The sequence below is a fragment of the Taudactylus pleione genome, unplaced genomic scaffold (assembly GCF_031769625.1).
Source record: "Taudactylus pleione unplaced genomic scaffold, aTauple2 ptg000034l, whole genome shotgun sequence".
NCBI classification, from domain to species: Eukaryota; Metazoa; Chordata; class Amphibia; order Anura; family Myobatrachidae; genus Taudactylus; species Taudactylus pleione.
In genome coordinates, this window is record NW_028284436.1 from 2,046,674 (window position 1) to 2,065,943 (window position 19,270).

The following is a 19,270-nucleotide window of genomic DNA, read 5'->3' on the forward strand; positions in this document are numbered from 1 at the left end:
ACTTGGGGGCGTGTGTAGCATAAGGAACATGAATGTGTTGGCCAAAAGGAGGCTCAGATGTGGCCATAGAGGAACAGATGTGGCCAGGCCCCAATCCACCCCCAGTAAAATCACTACTCATGGGCACCAAGCCCAGGCTGTTTGTCCCTCTCCCTATTTGGCATGAACCAGCAGTACCATCACAGCTCAGAATATAATGTGGGCATGCACTATGTTAAGCTCAGTGGTTAAACAGGTGTCTTTAACAGGGGTGTATCTGGGGGTCTGAGTGCCCCTGGCAAAGTATGGGACTGGCGCCCCCCCCCCCCCCCCCCACTTGTTGGAAGCCACTAAACAGACACTCTGGTGGCTGTATGAGCAGCGTTTGACCTCCCCCCTTCGACGTTCGGTGCTGATGCTCCTGACTGAGAGATCAGCAGCAGCACAGACTTTTGACAGACAGAACTGGCCGTGGGTGGCACTGCTGGACGGCACTGGTGCCCCTGGCAAGTGCCATACTGGCCAATAGGAAGATACGCCCCTGGTCTTTGCACATGAGTAAACAAGCAGAGACGTCCACAAATTCTGTGGTTAGGAAATACACTAAAAAAAATGCCCATCCCAGCCCTTTGCAGTAGGACTGAGACAAACTCTAGGTCATTACCAGATATAATAATGTATTTCAGAACAAATCACCCAGGTATTACTCCAGGCTTTGTTGTTCCTTTGTTTGTTTTTCTTAAATTATTTGGGCAGAAGAAGGTCGGCGTTCACCCGTCACATTAATAACTAGCAGCTTTGTGTGAAATACACTGGTGTGGACTCAAGCTCCTGCCTACATTGATAGTGACAGCTGTGGAGAGCATGCGTTAACATTAATGCATTTTGCTTAAAGCTTTGTGGGTGGAAATTCCAGTACTAACAAGATCAATATTCCACTAATGAATGTTTTTTTGCCTTGAGAGCCAGGAGGCTGCTTATCCACACAGTGCAGGAGCAACATTTCTCCAGGCAATTATTTAACCCTCAAAGAGCCCATGTGTACACTTGTAATTAGACATTAGTTACAGGCATCATACAGTATATATCAACTATACAAGTATACTGTATGTACATATACATGCATATATATTTCCATGAAGTATTCGTTGTAGCTCCAGCAGAGAATGTTCCCTCAAATGAACGCCAAAACATATAGGGGTCTAGTTACTAAGCAGTGTTAGGAGACAGAGTGAAAAGTGATAAGAAAGTGATAAGGTGCCAGCCAATCGGCTCCTAACTGCCATCTCACAGGCTGTGTTTGAAAAATGAAAGTTGGTAGCTGATTGGCTGGCACCTTATCACTTTGTTATCACTTTTCACTCTGGGCCTGATTCAGACCCGGTAGCAAGCACTATGCGCTCGCAACCGGGTCGATGGTGGCCCAGAGCGCATACGCACGATGGAGCCGGCCCCGTCGTGCGCTTGCACGAGACCCGGATAGCGACGGGCAAGCCGTCGCTCCAGGTCTCGCAACAAAGAGGGCGTGCTGTCGATGTTGAGTGACAGCACGCCCCCCTTTGGTGGGCGGGCCGGGGGGGGTGGCTGCCCAAATGGAGGCGTTCCCATGTGAATGCCTCCATCTGGGGCCGGCCCCACTGACATCACGAGTGATGTCAGTGGGAGAGAATTCGGCTCTGTTAGAGCCGAAATCTCTCTGGGGCTTGTGGCAACGAGACCCTACCACAAGGGTCTCGCCGCAAGCCCGATGGTCTTGACCATCGCAACCATCTTCCTGGCCGCTCGCTATAGCTGTGGGTGGTCACCCACAGCTATGCGAGCGGCCAGGAGGCTGTTCAAAAAAAAAAAATAGCCCGGCCCTGATTCAGAGCGAGCGGCTCTGAATCAGGGCCTCTGTCTCCTAACACTGCTTAGTAAATAGACCCCTTAGACATATTTTATTGGCCACCAGAACGGGACACGGGCCACCACAGCAAAGCTCGGCAACAGACAAGGGCCACCAGAATGGGGGTTCGCTGCCGGCACGGGCCACCAAAACTGGCCTTGGCCGCAAACAGAGGCCACGAGAATGGGGTTTGGCTGCAGACATGGGCCACGAGAATGAGGTTTGGCCACAGACACGTGCCAAGGACACGCCAGAATGGGGCTGCCGACACGCCTGAATGGAGCCTCAGAACCATCAGTTTGCTCTCAGGCAGCACTTGGGAACAAAACTACGCCATATGGACGCCATCTGCTAGAGGCAAAAGAGAAAATGTTTCGGTTATAGTTTCTTTGATTGAAGATTTTAAGGTCAGAAACGCAGTTTGACAGAGTCACCATTATGAAAAAGATAAAGGAATTCTGCTTATAGAAGTGATGAAAGCATCTGTATAGGCAGGCTGTAATAAACACAAAGCATTAGCAGGATTCCCTTCCCAAGTCACTTTGAGAGCGCTGTGAATCGCTGCCATAAGAGGATACTGATCCTCCCACGTAAAAAGTACCGTACAGTGTTCTTCCAGGGATACGCAGAGCAGTGAGTGATCTGTTTAACAAGTCCTCCCATCCCCGAGGCGCAGAAAGCAGCATTAAAGCAGTGACATTAAAATAACCACAATTTTTTCTTTCTAATTTCCAATGGACAGGGGAGGAATTACAACAACGGCATTTCAGGGTGACGCAAAGTTACCGGAGAACCGGACTGACTCTCAAATATATCATCCCTCGTAAAAACATCGAAGCGGACAGGAAACTAGAATTAGGATTAGAAATACACATCTTTCAGTTGTCGAAAAAAGTATAAAAACTAAATGCACTGGGCCCCATTCAACAACTATATATAACCTTTAGCACTGGCTAAAGGGGTTATTTCAACTTTTAATTATTAATATCAGTGTTAATCTAAGATTAGATGGCGTTCCCCGTCTGGGGCCGCCCTCCTCTCTCCCCGGCAGCTGCCATCAGACAGTAGTCTGACCACAGCATCAGTAGACTCTGGGCACTAGTCTGTGTCCACAGTCCACTGCGCAGGTCGCCGGGGAAATGGCGCGGCCGCCATTTTCCCCACCTTTTCCTCACTGCACATGCGCAAAACACAGTGGCTGCTATTTTCCAGCGTTTTGTGCAGGGCTGAGACACCCGATGCGGGACCTCAGAGAGGTAAGTATTAGAAAATATGGGTGCACGGTGTGCGATGCGGGGCCCCCCCGGACCCAGGGGCCCATGTGCACTGCACACCCTGCACCCATTATAGATACACCCTGCCGGCAAAGGGGACCCATCAGCAGCCGTTCCGGCTTCAGCGAAGCCTTTCCGGCACTGCCGGATTAATTGGGCATAGTGGGACCACTCTGTGTGCAGTGCCGGCTCCCTCACTGTGTCAGGAGCAGAGTGCTGCGTGTAATGCTATAGAGCAGCACCCAGCTTCTGTCACTGAGAGGGAGTTGGAACTTTGGAGTCACCCCTCGGCGGGTGACACCTGGGTGCGGCCCGCACCCCCTTTGTGACACCACTAATCAGGCATGCGCAGACAGACTGACCTTCGCGCACGTGCAGGACATAGAAGGAGAAGGAAGCCGAGGAGAAGGACACCGCTGGACCTCGCCAGTGAGGTAAGTTATGATGAATACCAGGTGGCATAGCCGTCTGTATCACTGCGATACTAAACCAAACATGCCGCTGGTATTTAGATTCGTTGATAAATGGGGCTCTAAGTGCTGCCTGCACAGGCCTTATGTCAATACTAATGTGGATTTAGTGCAACTATTAATTATAATAATAATCATTTTATTTATATAGTGATTTTCTCCCGTAGGTCTCAAAGTCGCTTTACAGACATCAGAAAACATGGTACATTGTACAAGGATTTGGCATTGCAGAAAATAGAAAACCACAGAGAGATCATTAAAGTCAGCCGAAACCTAGATAGCACAATAAGCATATTGCAGGGTTGTGCAGACATTTTGGGAAATAACTTCCATGGGTTATATATTCCACCCACAAAAGGTACCAAATGAGGCAGCCATCTTGTGCACACTATGTAGGATTACCCTGGGTAGAATAGGTTACGCCTAGAAGAAATGACACAAAATGGGTGGTTGCAGCGTCCTGACGCTAGGAGTAGGGTCCCAGCATAATAGTCAGGTCCATTCATTTTTCATTCCATCCATGAGTGTATCAGGTGAGGCAGCCATGTTGAGCGCAGTAGGAAGGTTGCACTGTGGGAGATAAGCCATACAAGGACCCAAGGCATATATGGGAAAACTGACACGTATGTGATAGTATGATATACCCTGTGTGAATAGATCATGGAGGATGCACTTCAGTGGAAGTATAGCACACCAGTATAGCATACAGCAGGGTGGAAGTACATGGTACAAAACAGGGGATAGCAATTACAGCATATATATTAGCTGATCACATAGAAAGAGCAAAATGGAGAAGTCTTTAAACATACATTCTTCGCTTGTATGAGATTAATATATTACTATAAATACATGTCACTCATTGTACACCTGCGGCTTAATATGGGGGACATTAGGAAAACTGGCGCACGGTGGGTTACAGGATCTTTTTGCGCCAGTCTTTAGATATGTCCCCAATCATTATCTGGGGGTTTTACAGTAGTCCAAGTAGTTGGCTAGATTTACTAAGCAGCAGCGATTCTCGTGGGTTTTCACTCTAAAGTCTAAACTAGCAATAATAAGAAATGCAAAACCAGAAGTGTTTTGCATTCAATATTTTATTATTATTGCCGTTTAAAAATGTCAGAGCTCAAGCCCACTGCTTAGTATATCTAGTCTGTGGTGTCTAAATGATGAAAAAGACAGAATCTGTGTATTGCAATATATTTTCAGATCTTAACGTTATGCAAAGCAGCAGTCCCATAAAAAAAAGTGGCTTTATTTTTTTGTTAACATAAATCACTATCCCTGGCTATAAGAAGAATCTTGGTAATTTCCATTTTCCTAAGTTTATTTTTAATTTATAGCCCTGCACAGTTTCATGAATTGCCATGGCAACCACAGTCACATGGAGCATGATGCAGGGAGCAGAGATGCTTTGAGACTCCCCTCTGAGCTCTGCCTGCTTTGTGTACTAGAAAATCTTCCCTCTCTTCTCTTTCTTCCCATGACATGCTGAAATCTGTGAGCCTGTGCGTGATGAGCAGCTATACTATGTGCCCTCCAGAGAGATTTTGAAAAAGAGTTACTGATTTATAAGAGGACAGCTAAGAAAAATGACCAAGTGACAAAATGACAAATCTGATACATGCTTTAAAAGTTCATTTAACATGCAAAACAAAAACAAACCTATGTTTAAATCAATCTAACATAATAAATATAATGCACTGGGGTCATCTCTGATACCGACTGGGTCCCAATATATCAAGGCTTTGATCCTGGTATGATAGAAGGTGCTGCCATTGTTGGGTAGGATGAACTGGAATCATTACCAGGTAACACATTACACAAACGATGAGTTGTAGAGCTATGAAAATGCGGTAAGAGAACACCGGACAGGGGGGGATCTGACAGACTGACATCCGGCTACTGATTGAATGCTTGGCACATTTGTTCAGGAGGCATCTGCTGTTTCTGTCCTTAGCAGAGGCCTCAATCAGTGCAGTGACAGCTACAGGTCTCAGATGCTGGGGTTCTAGGGATTCCCTCTGATCTATTATCTGACAGAATAGGGCTTCTGTGTTGAACCTGTTTCTCAGATCAGTAACCTGAGCAGGAACGGCCAAGGCTGTCAGGGAACCATAGGCAGAAGCGATTCACACACATTTGTTTCCTCTTCAGCTGCTGCTTCAATAAATTATTAAGCATCCAGATGGACACTGGCTACTGAGCCCCTGTGCTGCTAGGGCTATGGTGATACCTGTGGTTGTTGCTCCTTATGGCATGAAACGTCAGTATGGGCACCGTAACATGGGGGTGCTACTCACACTCCGTCTATCTTATTTCATGTACAGGCCAAGGGCCCGATTAAGGGTTGCACGCCAAAAGAGGCCGCAACCCGCAATCATAAGCAAACTGTGCACGTGCTGCAAATAACCAAATGCAGATTGCGCATGCACAGCACCAGGTATACTCACCTTAATAGAGAATACAAGAGAGGTCAGTTAGCACCGGATCTCTCCATCTGTGAGATGGGCATTACTGCGGGGCTACCTGGCAAAAATAATGGAAAATATCCCTCACTTGGGAGCGTTGTGGGGGTGTAGCCGGACATCTGTGCTAGTTGGAGACCTGTGGACGGTGATTGGACGCCTGTTCCTGTTGGATCATTTGCATCCAGCATTGCGCTGGTGTAAGTGCTGATACTAATAATGATATGCTGCAGTGGGTGGCGTGACCGTACGCATAAGGTAGTAAATCTGGTTGCCGCAACCGTGCGCACTTTCGGGAGCTTTGCATCCGACTCAGCAGGCTTACAGTATTTTCTTTATACAGTACAGTATGTATATTGGACTATAATGACAGGTAAATGATAACTTAGGCCTTAAATATACTGGTAGGTTAATTGGCTCCCAACACATATTAACCCTATTGTGTATGTGTGTGAGCATGTGATAGGGAATAATATGAGATATGGTAAGAACTTACCCTTGTTATCTCTATTTCTACGAAGTCCATAGGGTTCCACAGGATACCTTGGGGTATAGGTGTGACGTCAGTCGCAGGGCACCAAAGAGTTAAGCTTTCAGCCTCCCAGGATGCACTAGGTCCCCCTCCTATACCCCGCCCCCGGGCCAAGGCACCTCAGTTAGTTACCAAGCCATAGGCCGGAGGAGGAGAAGGAAGAGAGAGAACAAAGATCTGGACACATACAAGAATCACATTCTCACCAGAGGGAGACGGAAAACCGGTGACCAGAGCAAAGCCCATCTGCAGCACAGGTGCGACAGGGCGGGAGTCCTGTGGAACCCTATGGACTTCGTAGAAATAGAGATAACAAGGGTAAGTTCTTACCATATCTCATATTTTCTACTTCAGGGTCCATAGGGTATCCACAGGATACCTTGGGGATGTCCCAAAGCAGTATCCTTTAAGGGTGGGGACGCTCCTGTGCAGAAAGGAGAATCCGCCGCCCGAAGGAAGCATCCTGAGAGGCGAAGGTGTCAAACCTGTAATACCTCACGAAGGTATGGACAGAAGACCACGTAGCAGCCTTGCAGATCTGAACTGCCGAGGCACCACGTCGAGCTGCCCACGAAGGACCCACAGACCTAGTGGAATGAGCCTTCAGAGAAGGAGGGACCGGTAGGCCTTCATGAAGATAAGCTTCAGAAATAGCCATACGGATCCAGGCTGCCAAAGTTTGCTTTGAAGCAGGCCAACCCTTTTTACAGAAGCCATAGAGGACAACAAAGCGTCCGACTTCCTAAACAAAGAAGTGCGGTCAACATAAGTCCTTAAGGCCCGCACAACATCCAAAGAGGCCTCACCCACGGAAAGACCCGGTGAGTTAAAGGCCGGAACAACTATTTCCTCGTTAACATGAAACTGGGAAACAACTTTGGGAAGAAACTCGGGCCGAGTGCGGAGCACTGCCCTGTTCCCATGAAAAACCAAGAAAGGGGGTCTACAAGAAAGAGCCCCTAACTCAGAAACACGTCTGGCTGAAGCAACGGCCAGAAGGAAAACAGTCTTAGCTGTTAGCCATTTAATATCCACTGAGCCCAGTGGTTCAAACGGCGGTCCTTGGAGAGCCCTCAGGACCACAGCCAAATCCCAAGGCGCCACAGGTGGAACAAAGGGCGGCTGAATACGGAGAACACCTTGCATAAAGGTGCGCACCTCCGGGATTGTAGCAATCCTACGGTGAAACCAGACAGATAGGGCCGAAACCTGTACCTTCAAAGAAGCAAGGCGAAGCCCATGATCTAGTCCCGCTTGCAGGAAGGCGAGCATCCGAGACAGACGAAACTCCCGCGGTGCATAACCTCTCGGTCGACACCAATGGAAGAACGTATGCCACACGCGATGGTATATCCTCGCGGAAGACGGTTTCCGAGCTCGTAACATGGTACGCACCACAGAGCTGGCAAACCCCCAGGACCTCAGCATGGCCGTCTCAACAGCCACGCCGCCAAAGACAGCCGAGTCAGGTCCGGGTGAAGACAAGGACCCTGAGACAGAAGGTCCGGTCGTAGCGGCAACCGCAGAGGACTGTCCACGGACAGACCCTGAAGGTCTGAGAACCAGTGCCGTCTGGGCCACGCGGGAGCTATCAACAGGAGCGTCCCTCCTTCCTGTTTGAATTTCCGGATTACCCGTTGAAGAAGGGAGACCGGAGGGAACAGGTATGCGAACCTAAACGTCCACCGGACGGACAGAGCATCCACCAGAGACGCCCCTTCGTCTCTTGTGCGAGACCCGTACACCGGCAACTTGTTGTTGTGCCGGGACGCCATGAGGTCGATTTCTGGAAGACCCCACCTGTCCACCCGTAGTTGAAAAACGTCCGGGTGCAGGGACCATTCCCCTGGATGAATGTCCTGGCGACTTAGAAAGTCCGCCTCCCAATTTAGCACTCCCGGGATGAAGACCGCTGATATGGCCGGAAGATTGCGCTCCGCCCAAACCAGGATCCGAGAGACCTCTACGAGAGCCGCCCGACTGCGAGTTCCTCCTTGCCTGTTTATGTAGGCCACGGTGGTAGCATTGTCCGACTGGACCTGCACCGGGTGACCCTGGAGAAACCGCTGTGCCTGCAGGAGAGCATTGAAGACCACACGGAGTTCCAAGATATTTATTGGAAGCTCCGCTTCTGTCGGTGTCCACCTGCCCTGGAACAAGTGTGGACCCGAAACTGCTCCCCAGCCCCGAAGACTGGCGTCCGTTGTCAACAGGACCCAATTTGGAACCCAGAACGGACGTCCCTTGTTGAGGTGGGTCGTCTTTAACCACCACGCAAGGGACAGGCGAACCTCCGGGGTGAGCACAATCGTCTGGAACTTCAGAGACTGAGGCAGCCCGTTCCACTTGGACAGGATCAGGTGCTGCAGAGGTCTAGAGTGAAACTGGGCGTATTCCACCATGTCGAACACCGACACCATGGAACCCAGTAACCTCATCGCCGAGTGTAAGGACACCCGGCGGCTGTGCAGACAACTGCGCACCCTTGACTGTAAAGCAGAGATCTTGTCCTCCGTCACGAAGATCCTTTGCTGTCCCGAGTCCAATAAGGCTCCAAGATGCAGAATCCTCCGAGACGGGATTAGAGTGGACTTCTGCCAGTTGATTAGCCAGCCGTGCCGTTGCAGCAGTGCAATGGTCAGGTCCAAGTGGTGTAACAGGAGCTCTGGAGATCCTGCCACCAATAACAGGTCGTCCAAGTACGGCAACATGCGGACTCCTTGCAGCCGCAGAGAAGCCGCCATGACCGCCATAGCGTCCTGTATGTCCAATGACACCATGTAGTCCCCAGGTTCCAGTGCCAGAATGATGGACCGTAGGGTCTCCATCCGAAACTTCGGGACCCGCAAAGACTTGTTGAGTGCTTTGAGGTTGAGAATCGGACGATATGACCCATTGGGTTTCTGTACCAAAAATAGATTTGAATAGAAACCCTGGCCCCTCTGGGAGAATGGAACAGGCACTATAACTCCAGCCTGGAGCATAGTGTGCAATACCTTCCGCAGCTCCGTAGCCTTGTTCCGGTCTGATGGTAGACCCGTGGTGAAGAATCGAGCCGGGGGTCTGTGCCGGAAGGAGAGGGCGTACCCGTGAGAGACCACCTCCAGAACCCAAGTGTCTGTCGTAGTGAACGACCAACACCGGGAGAACTGCAGCAGGCGGCCTCCCACCCTGGGATCCCCCAAGGGGAGACCCGGACCGTCAGGCCGCAGGCTTGTCATCTGGCTTGGGGGCCGGACGTCTGGTACTCCATGCCTGTTTCCGGGGCTTGACCGATTTCTTAGGGCCAGCCTGTCGAGGAAACGACTGTGGTTTGGGCCTGCCCTGGGCCCTAGATGACCGAAAGGACGATGGTCCAGAACCAGAAGGAGCAGCGGCCGACGGGAGACAAGCAGATTTGGCTGCCGCCAGCGTGGCCACAATCTTATCCAGATCCGGACCGAAGAGAACTTCTCCGGTAAACGGCAACGCTTCCAGACCTTTCTTGGATCTGCGTCCGCCTTCCAGGATCGCAGCCACAAGGTACGACGAGCAGCTACCGCTGCTGAAGAAATTCTAGACACCAGAGTACTAATGTCTAGAGCCGCCTCGTTGATGTAGGTGGCCGAATCACGGAAATTGCCAATCAACTCCGCTTGTTCGGCCGGACAGTCGGATTCAAAAGAAGCCTCTAATGAATCCGCCCAGCGCTCCATCGCTCTGGCAACCCAGCAAATGGCCATATCCGGCCGTGCTGCCCCCCCTGCAAGGGAATAAGCGGACTTCAGGCAGATTTCTACCTTGCGGTCCATAGCATCCTTAGGGGAGGACATGGATGGCATCGGCAATGTGGCACTACGGACAAGACGGGTCACGTGAGAATCCACCTGTGGAGGGGATTCACACTTAGCAAAATAATTATCCGCGAACGGATAAGCCACCGCCAGGCGTCTCTGCGGCTGGTATCTTTTGCCAGATTGTTTCCACGCCTCCTCTAAATGGTCCACCAACTGACCCGAAAGAGGAAAGACTGTGGCATCGTCCTTCACGTAAAGAACTCGTCAGGGAGTTAACCCACGCTGGCTCCTGAGAACCCGGGAGCGGGGAAATAGGGAGACTGTGGGGTACCACCAATTGTCGTGGGAACCCCTGCATGGGTGACGACACCACAGACTGCTGGGACAAACCCATCGGAGTAAACGCGGGCTGCGGAGCTAACTGGCCCACTAAAGCTGTTGACGCCTGAGCGAAACAAGCCCAGGGCGGCTCCTGTACCAGTGCTGTAACCGTAATAGGCCGCGCCATGGACAAACACTGCCGGCAAAGGCCCTCCGCGCTACCCTCCCCCTCCGCTAACGGTACTTTGCACGTGGTACACTGTAGCCGGAGGGGAAAATCACTTTCAGACAAGATGGCACCACGTATGTGACCTCTCTCACCAATTAAGTATTAAATAGGCGAGAGACCACCCTGCAGCACCGCACCGCAAGGGCTTTAGCAGAAAGAACAGGGACAGTAATAAAGCTGACAGTTTAGAGAAGAATAGTTACAGGCAGCAGCGCTAGCACAGTCACATACAATGCAGAGAAATAACAATTCCTGCACTAACAGCGCTGATCACTCAACTACACAGACACAGGGCCTGGTAGGACACAGCGCTGCATACACAGACCTGAGCCACAGCGGAGGAGAGGTATGCGGGGGGACCCAGACCACGATGCTTCCTTCCAGACTTCCAGCAGCGTTCACCATGCGTTGCAGAGAAGATGGCCGCCGAGGAGCAGAGAGAAGCTGGCCTGGGGGAGGAGCGCTGACACAGGACCAGTCAGCACAGTGCAGAGAGGGCTGTGTGCAGCGGGGGAGGCGCCGGCTGTGAGACAGGGAAGGCGCGCTCCCCTGGCATGCATTTAACCCCTGGGACGCCGCAGCGCTACCGCTCTGCTGCGGTCCGCTGTCCCAGGGGGTAGTGGAAGCGCAGGTTGGTCGCCTGGCTCCACGCTGCAGCCAGTCCCCAGGGAGCCCCCTGCCTGGGGACTTAGGACCATGTGATCAGCGGGGACCCACCGCGGGACCCCGCTGCTTACCTCTGTCCCCCTTGAATCCGGCCATGGTCCGGAGCATCTGGGGTCACCGCTAGCTGTGACCCCAGACGCCCACCAGCATCCCCGGATCAGTACCGGCGTTCTGGTACCGGCGGGGTGTAGGGAAGACAGCATGGACGTCAGGACTGACTGTCCATGCTGTTCATCCAGATGTGCAGCCACAGCTGCATGAAGAATAAGCTTCAGGGGCTCTTCTAGCCCCCACTCCAACAGGTGCACCCGACTCCGGCCGGGCACCAAACTAAACTGAGGTGCCTTGGCCCGGGGGCGGGGTATAGGAGGGGGACCTAGTGCATCCTGGGAGGCTGAAAGCTTAACTCTTTGGTGCCCTGCGACTGACGTCACACCTATACCCCAAGGTATCCTGTGGATACCCTATGGACCCTGAAGTAGAAATAGATTGTAAGCTCCACTGGGGCAGGGACTGATGTGAATGGTCAAATATTCTCTGTAAAGCGCTGCGGAATATGTGTGCGCTATATAAATAGCTGGTAATAAATAAATATGGGGCTGTGACTAGTGCTATGGGGCATGTGACCATTGCCACGGGAGTGTGACTAGTGATATGGGGCTGTGACCAGTGCCACGGAATGTGACTAGTGATATTGGGCTGTGACCAGTGCCACGGGAATGTGACTAGTGATATGGGGCTGTGACCAGTGCCACGGGAGAGTGACTAGTGATATGGGGCTTGACCAGTGCCACGGGAGTGTGACTAGTGATATGGGGCTGTGACCAGTGCCACGGGAGTGTGACTAGTGATATGGGGCGTGTGACCAGTGCCACGGGAGTGTGACTAGTGATATGGGGCGTGTGACCAGTGCCACGGGAGTGTGACTAGTGATATGGGGCTGTGACCGGTGCCACGGGAGTGTGACTAGTGATATGGGGCTGTGACCAGTGCCACGGGAGTGTGACTAGTGATATGGGGCTGTGACCAGTGCCACGGGAGTGTGACCAGAGATATGGGGCGTGTGACTAGTGTTGCAGGGGAAGGGGGGTGTTGGTAAATTTGGCAGCATCACATCCCCCATAGAAACCTACGGGGGATGCGGCTGCCAGCGGGAATGGAGGGATCGCAGCAAGCATCGGAGATATCTGCTGCGGTCCCTCCTTTACATATCTAGGGCACAGGTGTCAAACTCGAGCCATCCAGCTGAAGTAGAACTACACATCCCAGAATGCACTGCCAGTTTTGCTATTAGGGCATATTAGAGTTTGAAACCCCGGATCTAGGGAAACGTAATGGGGACGGGGCCACGGACGGCCACTGGCAGGCTGCTGTAGAGTGTAAAAAAAAGTTCCTCTCTACAGCAGCACAACAGATGTTGTGGGCCTGTTTTGATGGAAGGGCCTGGAGCTGCAGCTCCACCCGCCCCATTGCTAATTCGGCCCTAATTAAGGATGATGAATAGGCCCCTTAGTGAGGAAACCAGATCCCAGCGAATGGATAGGCTGCTATCTAATCAATGGCGGCCTCCACTGTAAACACTCAACTGGTACACGTCAGGCACAAAACATTTATCCCACTCTCTGTTCAACATGACAGCCAATCTTCAGGAGGCTCCCACCTGTTCTATACTGCATACGCCCTAATCATAGGTTGTTCAGGCTTAATAATACTAGCAAATAAACCTGTGTCATGTTATCTCACGGTGACATGCAGCTTGACTGACAAGACTATATACATTTATATACACACTTTATAAACGCATATTACCAAACACCTGCAACCTGTCAAATCCTAAACTATGAATAAAAAATTGAGTAATGTAATTGGTGCTGCTATTTCCGCACATAGTGCTGCTGATTAATTCATCGGTTATGGCAATATTTTATTCTACATGAATGAATAAATTCTGTCAGTAACACAACTAAAGTCATTCACCTCACTTGTCACTGTAACGCCGTCATCGCAGTATTGCAATATATATATAAAAAAAGTTGTTTGACACAGAGCAGCACATTTCTGAGGTAGAAAATGTTCATCCAACAGATAGAACATAATTACTAACAATATCAGGATCCAAGCCCTACCAGAAAAAAAACAAAATGGCGGCAACATAAGTTCCATACAACATAAGTAGAAAACCCTCTTTAAATCTCCCAAATTGGCCTTATCCTCGCTTGAACATGATAACCTGGTGTGAAAATACAGAAATGTCACCAGATAAACCACTAATGAGAAAGGAGATGTTCCAAGTACCAGCCATACTAGGCAGCCACAATACCCTCACAGACATCAGCATTCATGACGGCGTAACACCCACTTACAGGTAGTGAACGTGTACACACAATTACGTGAAGATCTTCTGTCCTTTATATATCGTTTCTGACACATGGTGGCAGGCAGTAATCTGGCTCCCCTTTCCAACGCCCACCCTCCAGATGGAATCATATAGGCCAGATTCAGTAGAACCCTTTTGGCTCTACAGAAAAGATGGTCGTGCAGGGAACAGTGCTGTGGCAGCTAGAATATCATCAGCGTTTTTCCCTCGCACCCGTTCCTGCATAGTGAATACTGCAGGGGGGAGAGGGATTGGTTCCAGTACTGCATTTTCCCATCATGCCTCTGGATTTGCCACGCAATTCCACATTCAAAACATTATGGTGCACAATGCGATAACTAAATTTAATATGTAATGCAGTAAATGCCACCCAATACTGGGACGACCTTGTTGAACAGTTTGTAAAATGGATTTCTATCATGTCTTTTCTGTGAAAAGATACCTGGTATGTTGATAAATTCACAGTGTGCCAGACCCGCTATGTCCATCCTCTTCAGAAATAGGACCATGGACGTCAAATTTGATTCTTCAACTTTTGGAGTCAAAAAGGTTTTCATGTCAGTCCGGGAAAATTCCTCAGAGTACAGACAGAAGATCTTTCCTGCAGGGGGGGAAGCCAATCATTGGACTTTATTAAAACGGTAAGAAAGGTATTGTTAGCGTTGAGCTATCAGAAACAGAAAATAGGTGGGTAAGTTTGCAGAAACTTTGGAATGTAAGCTCTTGTGAGCAGGGTGCTCCCTCCTCTCGTGTTGTTACGGGATTATGCATTTTGTTGGCTGTAATTATGCATCTAGATAAATGAGTTTATTGCATGTATCTAGCAATATTGTTCACTTTATATACGCATGTAACCCTTTAATGGCTTGCCTATGTTTGGCACTACAGAACTCTTGTGGTGCCTTAGAAATAAAAGATAATATTAATAATAATAATTATAATAATAATAAGTGATTTGATTTTTTTTTTTCCAATTTTACCTGCAGGACATGTGCCTAGAATCTGCTTCCTCATTTCTGCCCGAATCTGGCTTATTGGCTGCATGATGTGAGATTCTGCCCGGATCCGGGTGTTATATACCTGGAAAAGGAAAGATCAGAACTAAGGGCCCCATTTATCAACGAAGCTTAATACTAGTGGCATTTTACGTTTAGTATTGCCGTGATACAAATGAAAATTACACTGATATTCATCAATACTTACCCCTCCGGCGAGGTCCAGTGATGTCCTCCACACCGGCGAGGTCCTCCGCTCAGCTGTTGGCAGCTTAACGCGGCCAGCGATGGGCTTCTGTGAATTGCGCATGTGCGGCAGTCAGTCTGCACATGTGTATGGCACTTTAACCCGGCCAGGACCCAGCAGTGCCTGGAAGGCTTCGCTGAAGCTGGAAAGGCAGAACTGGGTCCCCACTGCCATTGCACCTTTAGATGGCGACAGGGTTGGACTGGCCCACAGGGGAAATCCCCGGTGGGCCCACCCTCCTCCTCTAGGTGTCAGGTTCCAGACCTCAAAATATATATTGTTACTCTACTAGATGGTCAGCCACGAGGTGGAGCAGGACCACTGATCAACATGGGGGCTTGGTTCCTTTCAATAGAAACTACACCAAGATTTGTCTAATGGTGAGCTATGAATCTGTGGTGGCTGGCTACACCCCCACTGAACGAAGACCACTCCCCCCTTAAGCATGGGCCCCTAGAACTGCATTCCCTCGGTGGGCCCCTCTTGTCTCAGTCCGACACTGGATGGCGAACCGCGAGAGCGATGCAGTGACAAGCAGCGGTAATCTTAGATTACCGCTGTTTGTTTAAAGCACAGATGGTGTAATGGTTAACGTAACTGTGCGGAGTTTGTATATTTTCCCTGTGCTTGCGTGGGTTTCCTCCGGGTACTCCAGTTTTCTCCCACACTCCAAAAATATACTGGTAGGTTAATTGGCTCCCAACAAAAAAATTAACCCTAGTGTGTATGCATGTGTGTGAGCATGTGATGGGCAATATAGGCCCTCATTCAGACCCACTCGCGAGCGGCTGTCCGCTCGCAAGTGGGTCGATGGTCCGCACTGTGCATGCGCACGACGGAGGGAGCTCCGTCGTGCGCATGTGCGAGACCCTACGAGCGAAGGACTTTCCTTCGCTCGGAGTGTCTCATCAAAGGGGGCGTGCTGTCGATGTTGACTGACAACACGCCCCCTTTGGTGGGCGTGCCGGGGGCGTGCCTGCCAGACGGAGGCGTTCCCAAGGGAACGCCTACCGTCTGAAGCCGGCCCCACTGACATCACTAGTGATGTCAGTGGGAGTGATTTTGGCTCTGATAGAGCAAAAATCACTCCTGGCCTTGCGGTTGAAAAACTCAACCGCAGGCTTCTGCTCGCAGTTTCGATGGTCGCGATGGTCAAGACCATCGCGACCATCATCCTGCACGCTCGTATATGCTGTGGGTGGTGACCCACAGCTATACGAGCGTCCAGGAGGACGCTCCATATTAATGGAGGTGGGCCCTGATTAAGAGCGAGCGCTCTGGTCAGAGCGTCCGGCTCTGAATCAGGGCCATAGAGTGTAAATTCCACTGGGGCAGGGACTGATGTGAGTGGCCAAATATTCTCTGTAAAGCGCTGTGGAATATGTGTGCGCTATATAAATAACCGGTAATAATAATAATAATAATACACAAAAGATGATATAACCCTTGTAGCGACTGCTAAACTAAAGGAATTATGCATCACTGTTATATGGAGCCCTTAAACACACACAAGAAAAACAATATGATAAGTCTACAGGCAGATTCATTGCTTTGTGTAGGTCCATCCAGCAACGGAACTATTACAGAAGTACTCATTAAAGCTCAGGATGACCAGCACTGTTTAATCTGTCTAATAGGAGGCTTTAAAAGCTGAGGGGTCTATGTACTAAGCAGTGATAAGAGACAGAGTGAAAAGTGATAAGGTGCCAGCCAATCAGCTCCCAACTGTCATCTCACAGGCTGTGTTTGAAAAATTACAGTTGGTAGCTGATTGGCTGGCACCTTATCACTTTTCACTCTGTCTCTTATCACTGCTTAGTACACAGCATACTTGCCGACTATCTGGCTGCCCCTTCGCTGCTGGGGTTTTACAAACAATTGGAGTGGGACAGGAGGGGTCGAGGGCAGCCGGGAGACTTGCCTGCCTTCCCGGGAGCAGCACCCGATTTTCGAGAGGCTTCCGACCAAATCGGGAGGGTAGGCAAGTATGGTACATAGACCCCCAAGTTCTGTAATATATAAGATGGTGAGTGATACTTGTAGATTCCGTCCGTGGCTTAGTTTGACATAATTACATTATTTAGGGGGAGATCAAACCTTTCAGAGAAAGCAGCCAATCAGCTTCTTGCTAACATTTATCTAGCAGAGTCTATAAAATGACAGTTAGGAGCCGATTGGTTGCTATGAGCAACTTCTCTACTTTATTGCAACTTCTCTTGCAAAGGTTTGATATATTTCATAATCTCCCCCTTAGAGTAACAAACCCTTAAGACACTCAAATATTAATATTTATGCATTAAAAGGAGCTTTATGCCTTTACACAACTATTTTACTGGTCTGTGTTTGTCCTACTGCAACTTTTACCCCAAAACACTCCAACCTCGTATAACAATGTGAATGGCAAAATAACCCAGAAGAAAACTGGGAAGATGATAGAACGTACACAGTAAGAGCTCCTGAAGGGCATATGAAAAACAATAACATTCATTTCAAAGACAAAATACAGCACTCGATTTTCAAAATATCGCTGATAAGCAGGAGAACTGGAGGCAAACTATAATGGATGCTGCCATTTTGTCTATCGCCTCTTTTGGAACTGTAATCACTAAGAGGGTGAACCACGCTGACCGGCAGCAGTAAGTGACTTACCGTATTGCCAGCCAAGCGTTTCCAGGTCACGCTGCACCTGGACCCTGTGCTCAGATTCTTCAAAAATTTAAATATATATATAAAAAAAAGTAAAGAAAACCTGGAATTTGTGTTTTTATTACTTTATTATAATTATTTTTACTAAAAAAAAATAAATGCTCTATAAGTATAACACATTTTTTTTTTCTTTGCAACGCATTTGCTATTACCATCCTGAGACGGCAACAGCATAGAAGGACAGCAGGCGATCGGTATTGATGCTGTCCTTAATACATTTGAGACAAGTATCTTCCCCATGCAAAGCCCCTGTGATTGCAAATAGGTCAATTGGACAAGGCGCAGTAGGTGGTAGGAGGTATCTATGACATTGTAAGCGTTTGAGCAGGGCCCTTTGACCCGCTTTATTTGTGTTAATACTCAGTCTTGTTTTATTACTAGTCTATTACGGTTTTGTTCCCAATTGTCAAGCGCAACAGAATATTGCTGGTGCTGTATAAGTAAATAATAATAATAATTATTATAAATATTGCCTGCGTTCAGCCTTTGTTGAGTGATCAAGGGATACTTAAATCATGTTTTACCCTTAAAAAGAGACCCCAATGGATCTTTAATTAGTATAATACCGCCAAATTACCTGGGTAATTATCTAAGCAAAGACAATACGCTACAATACTCTTGTACTGTGCATTTTAACTCTACATCCGTACAATGCTGAGGCCTAGACATGCTAAAATATACTGTATTAATAAAATACAGCTGGAGGTGCAGTTATTTTATAAATAATACCAACTACCAGCAGGATAAACATTGAGAAGCTGAAATAAAATGACTGCGTAGGCAGACTGGCTGCACCTCTTAAAACTCCCAATTCAATGCTCTCAGCATTCCGCATGTCAGGACGCGGTTACCAGGAGTGTAGCGCAGGGCTGTGTGTGTTCACATTATCCCTTGCAGAGATTGATCGCTACAGGCTCACTAGAGAGAGAAGAGATGGCGATTGAGATCTATATGCACTAATGTAAATTAGCGGAGCAAAATCTCACGCTTCCCTATGAGGCATTTCAATAAAATGGATTGCGGTGACCGGCTATCATCGGGAAGAAGTCCAGCTGAGCGACAGAAAGCGCTTCAGTCGCTCAGTCATTAGTGTCCCGTTGCTCAATGCTCTTCTGCGCTCGTTAGTTCCGCAGTATTTCTGGTGCAGCCTCGTGTACTTTATTTTATGATCCACAAGACGCTAGCAGAAAATATCACAAGCAATTGTGCCTGTCAGCCTGATAAACACAATGAGTAGCGGGAGTAAACAGACAGATGGCAATAGTCTGGGACATTCCTTTGCTTTAGATTGTAGTTTGCTCCTTTACGTTATAAGTCATTCCACTTAAATATGTCCCCAACATTG

At 49.0% G+C, this 19,270-nt stretch overlaps 1 protein-coding gene across 1 annotated transcript in view; it reads right to left on the reverse strand.

The window, feature by feature from the left end:
* The window catches only part of DHX32 (DEAH-box helicase 32 (putative)), a 105,237-nt gene that overhangs the window by 28,697 nt on the left and 57,270 nt on the right, over positions 1–19,270 (reverse strand). The window contains exons 6-7 of the mRNA XM_088452196.1: positions 14,958–15,057; positions 14,420–14,578 (exon numbers count right to left, since the gene is read on the reverse strand). Of these exons, the coding sequence (XP_088308322.1) occupies positions 14,420–14,578; positions 14,958–15,057 (259 nt within the window). The remainder of the gene's footprint in view (positions 1–14,419; positions 14,579–14,957; positions 15,058–19,270) is intronic.